This window comes from Numida meleagris, chromosome 25, assembly GCF_002078875.1.
Source record: "Numida meleagris isolate 19003 breed g44 Domestic line chromosome 25, NumMel1.0, whole genome shotgun sequence".
In the NCBI taxonomy this organism is placed as follows: domain Eukaryota; kingdom Metazoa; phylum Chordata; class Aves; order Galliformes; family Numididae; genus Numida; species Numida meleagris.
In genome coordinates, this window is record NC_034433.1 from 1,273,556 (window position 1) to 1,277,919 (window position 4,364).

At 69.7% G+C, this 4,364-nt stretch overlaps 2 protein-coding genes across 8 annotated transcripts; one reads left to right on the forward strand and one right to left on the reverse strand.

Moving 5' to 3' along the window:
• PSRC1 (proline and serine rich coiled-coil 1) lies at nucleotides 187-2,626 on the reverse strand. Of its 5 annotated transcripts, none has more exons than XM_021377456.1 (7): nucleotides 2,349-2,384; nucleotides 1,741-1,796; nucleotides 1,579-1,636; nucleotides 1,185-1,443; nucleotides 945-1,095; nucleotides 617-817; nucleotides 187-539 (listed from the first exon to the last, which is right to left on the reverse strand). In XM_021377456.1, exons 2-7 carry the CDS (start codon nucleotides 1,754-1,756, stop codon nucleotides 436-438), a joined length of 789 nt encoding a protein of 262 aa, XP_021233131.1. In that variant the 5' UTR covers nucleotides 1,757-1,796; nucleotides 2,349-2,384; the 3' UTR covers nucleotides 187-435. The 5 variants fall into 5 exon arrangements, with proteins under 5 accessions (XP_021233131.1, XP_021233135.1, XP_021233134.1 ...); XM_021377460.1 differs by having other exon boundaries at nucleotides 2,337-2,363; XM_021377459.1 differs by lacking the exon at nucleotides 2,349-2,384 and adding an exon at nucleotides 2,282-2,339.
• PPIL1 (peptidylprolyl isomerase like 1) lies at nucleotides 2,507-4,280 on the forward strand. Of its 3 annotated transcripts, none has more exons than XM_021377461.1 (4): nucleotides 2,507-2,627; nucleotides 3,234-3,388; nucleotides 3,883-3,951; nucleotides 4,035-4,280. In XM_021377461.1, the coding sequence occupies exons 1-4, from the start codon at nucleotides 2,572-2,574 to the stop codon at nucleotides 4,253-4,255; spliced, it is 501 nt and encodes a 166-aa protein (XP_021233136.1). In that variant the 5' UTR covers nucleotides 2,507-2,571; the 3' UTR covers nucleotides 4,256-4,280. The 3 variants fall into 3 exon arrangements, with proteins under 3 accessions (XP_021233136.1, XP_021233138.1, XP_021233137.1); XM_021377463.1 differs by having other exon boundaries at nucleotides 2,527-2,662; XM_021377462.1 differs by having other exon boundaries at nucleotides 2,593-2,713.

A 4,364-nucleotide genomic window follows, 5' to 3' on the forward strand; every position in this document is an offset into this window, starting at 1 on the left:
AAAAAAAAAAAAAAAAAAAAAAAAAAAAAAGGATATAGGGCCCCCCCACACAGCGTGCCAGCCCCCCCAGGAGGGGGACGGGGGGGGCACACAGTCACCACCCTTGCTCGGCTGTGCTGTGGCACTGGGGGGGTGCTGGAGGGTGTGGATGCCATGGTGCCCCCTCCCCGCCCTGGGCTTGGTGTGCCCCCCCCCCCGAGGCAAGGCTCAGGCGGTGCCATAGGGCTGGGTGCAGGATGCGGGTGGGGGGGGGTGAGGGACCCCTGGGTGCGCAGGGCGGGTGGGCCGGGGGGGTTTCCTACTGCTGGTGTGACCTTTTGTAATTAAAGCAAAACCCGACCTGAGCCTCTGCCTCCTCCCTCGGGGGAGGGGTCTCATTGTGCCCCCCCCCTCCCCCCCTCCCCGTGACTCAGTTTCCCCAGGTGGGCGATGCTGTCACCGCGGGGTGCTGCTGGCTGCCGTCTTGCGGGGGGGCTGCAGGCGGCTGCTGGGGGGGCCAGGTCTGCACCTCGAGCCAGCCCCCGCCCCGAGGGGTGCACCTGGGGGAGAGTAGGTGTGGGGAAACTGAGGCACAGGGCGGTCCCACGCTGTCACAGGGCACAGTCCCCATCCTTACCTCTGGGCGCAGCTGTGCTGGTCCGGGGGGGTCCCCTCCCACCTGGTGCAGTCCCCAATGTCCCAGCCCGGCCGGGGGGCTTGGGAATGGCGCTAGGTGGGGGGGGGCGGCTGCTGGGGACAGTGGTGGCAGCGGTGGTGGCCCTGGCACGGGGTGCACGGGTCGGGGGGGTGGCAGTGCTGCTCTTCGGCTTTGGCTGAGCTGGGAGAGAGGGTGGGGTTGGGAGGGGGGGGCACAGTCCTCGTTCCCATTCCCGATGGTGTCCCCATGATGCGGGTACCCCATGGGGTGGGCGTCCCCAGGGCTTCCCCCATCCCCGCCCCATTACCTGCTGTCCCTGCACGGAGGGGCTCGGACCTGCCCCGCGCCGCAGCCCCACGGGGTGGGCACTGCCGGGGGGGCCCACCCTGGCTGGGGGTCCCTCTGCTGCTGGGGGCTCCCTTGGGTGCAGCCGGGGGGTGACGGCGAGGGGAGGACTCCTGGAAGAGGGGGGGGGGGGCACAGCGATGCAGACTGCACCCCACACCACAGCCGTGCCCCCTCCCCATCCCCCCGCAGTGCCACCCACCTTGGGGACGCCGGCGGCGGGCACGGTGGGCAGCAGCGCCCGCACGGGGCTGTCCTTCACCACGAAGGTCTCACGGCGGGGGCTGCGGGGGCTGCCCCCCCCCGAGCCGGGGGGCAGCGGGGACAGGTGGCATTGCTGCAGCTGTGCCGCCAGGCGCGTGGCCTCGCGCACCATCTCCTCCAGCCCGGCCCCGCTCAGGGGGCTCCACTGCCCCCCCGTGCCCCCCGGGGGCTCCTCGTCATCGTCGTCATCCTCACGGCTGGGGGTGGAGGGCAGCGTTAGCCCTGCCCAGGAGCCCCACGTCGGGCAGCAGGTGACGTGGCACCTCAGGACCCCAGCCGTGGGCTGACACCTGCCCACGTGCGGGGGTGCGTCCCACGTGTCCCTGTCTCACCTGTCAGAAGGGGACAGGATGCCAAAGTCGAACCTCTCCTCGGTGATGAATTGGACGTCTGGGGGCGACCAGGGGGGGACATGTAGGGGACACACAGGGGGTCCCCGGTCCCCACGTTGGAGGACACGGAGGGGGTTCCCGTGTTGGGGACAGCCGCCCTACCTTGCTCCTCCATCATCGCACCCGGTCAGCGAGCGGCACCGGAGCCCATGGGTGACCTGGGTGCAAGCAGGGGTGACCCCATGCCCCCCCCCCCCCACAACGTCCCCGCCACGGGCACAGCGCCCGCTGGGGACAGCTCCGCCAGCACCGGGCACAACGAGGCTTTGTGGCCACGGGGACAGCACGGGGCAGCACGAGGCCAAACACCGGGGGGGCCAGCCCCACTGCTGGGGGGGCCAGCCCTGCACCCCACGCCAGCCCCACGGCCTCATCCCAGGGGACCACAGACCTGTACCCAAGGGGTCCAGCCCCACACCCTGAACCCTATGGGTCCCAAACCCTGGGGTGCCCCAGTCCCACACCTGGGAGCCCCCAGCCCCACATCCTCACCCAACCCTATCAGACCACCCCCAAAATGGAGGCCCCAGCCCCTCCCTCCCATCCCACTGGAACCCCGGTTCCACACCGGGGATGATCCCAGCCCCACACTTGGGGGTCCCCAGCCCCAACCCCCGCAAGGCCTCCATCCCCAGCCCCGCACCTGGGGCTTTCAGCCCCGCATCCCCAGCCCCACACCGCGGCTCCCAGCCCCGCACCGCGGCTCTCACCGCCCCGGCTCCCGCTCGGCGATCCGGGGGGGTCCGGAGCGCTTCGCCCGTTCGAATTCTCCCTCCGGCGTTACAATGGCGCCGCGCGCTCCCGCCCGCCGCGCCGATTGGCCCCGCCCCCAACCCCTGCGCGATGCCCATTGGCCGCTGGCGGGGAGGGGGCGTGTCACCGGAAACGCGAAGCGGCCGCTTCCGGCGGCGGCAGCAATAGGGGCGCAGCAGCATGGCCGCCGTCCCGCCTGACTCCTGGCAGCCGCCCACCGTCTCCATGGAGACCACGTAAGGGGTGGGAACACCACGGGCCTCCACGCTCGGTACCGGACCCCCAACCCCGGTTTAGGGATGACCCTGAAACCCTCACTCCGGTACCGGGACCCCCTTTTGCCTCCCCTCTCCTCCCCCTTCGCTGCCGGGCCCAGCACGTTTCCCCGCACGCGGCCGTGGGATCGTCCTTCCGGTACCGGGACCCCCCTGGGTCCCTCCTCCCCGCTCCCACGGTTCCCTCCCCCCCACACCCCCGGTACCGGGGCCCCCGGGTGTTCGTGTTCCCCTGCCTTGGTACCAGGACCCCCTTTTCCCACCTCCACCGGGACACCCCGGGTTCCCCCACCCCGTTGCCGGCATGTCCCTGGGAGCCCCCTCCGGTACCGGAGCTCCACTCAGTTCCCAACCCCGGCTCTGGGACCACCCCTCAGATCCCAATACTGGAGTCAGCCCCCTTCACCCTGATTCCCAACCCCGTTATGGGGACTCCCCGGGTTTCCCCCTCCGGTTCCGGGTTCCCCCTGCCCCAACCCCCCCGGTTCCCCCATCCTGGTTGTCACCCCCCATCTCCTCAGCCCCCTCCCCGGTGCCGCGGTGCTGACGTTGCGGTGCCGGGGGCAGGATGGGCACGCTGGTGCTGGAGCTGTACTGGCGCCACGCGCCACGGACCTGCAAGAACTTTGCCGAGCTGTGCCGCCGCGGCTACTACAACGGCACCCGCTTCCACCGCATCATCCGGGACTTCATGGTGCAGGGCGGTGACCCCACCGGCACCGGTGAGTGCAGGGCCCCCGCAGCCCCTCCTGGGACACCGGGGTCTTCCCACGTCCTGTCGTGGGGACGCCGAGACCCTTGGCACTGTGATGGGAACACTGGGAGCACCAGCCCTGCAGTGGGGACACCGTGATCCTCAGCCCCGTGATGGGCTCGTTGGGATCCCCAGCTCCACGATGGGGACAGTGGGACCCTCAGCCTTATGACGGGAACACTGGGACCCTCAGTCCCATGATGGGGATGCCAGGACCCCTGCTCTGTAAGGGGGACACTGGGACCCTCGGCCCTGCTGTGGGGTCATCAATATCCCCAGACCCACGGTGGGAACGCGGGGATCCCCAGTCCCACAGTGGGAGCACCAAGACCCTCAGCCCCCTAACAGGGACACCGGGACCCTTAGCTCAGTGATGGGGACACCAGGACCTCCCCGGCCCTACAGTGGGAACCCCGTGGTGTGGGGCCACGGCCCCCTGCTGATCTCTGTGCCCACCTGCAGGCCGTGGCGGTGCCTCCATCTACGGCAAACACTTTGAGGATGAGCTGCACTCCGAGCTGAAGTTCACCGGTGAGCACCTAAACCCCACCTCCAAAAAGTAAAACCCTAATAAAATGCCCATCCCTTCCAATCCCCATCCCTCCATCCCCTAGGAGCCGGCATCTTGGCCATGGCCAACGCGGGACCGGACACCAACGGCAGCCAGTTCTTCATCACGTTGGCGCCGGCGCAGTGGTTGGACGGCAAGCACACCATCTTCGGGCGCGTGTGCCAAGGCATCGGCGTGCTGGGCCGCGTGGGCATGGTGGAGACCAACGCGCAGGACCGGCCCCTGGACGACGTCAAGGTCCTCAGGGCTGTCCCCGCTGGGTGACGCCGGGAATAAAAGTGTGCACGGAGCGGGGCGCTGGTGGTGTGCTGCTGGGATGGCACCTGGGGGGGGTGTCGTGGTGGAACGTGGACATGTCACCTGTTGGGCGTGG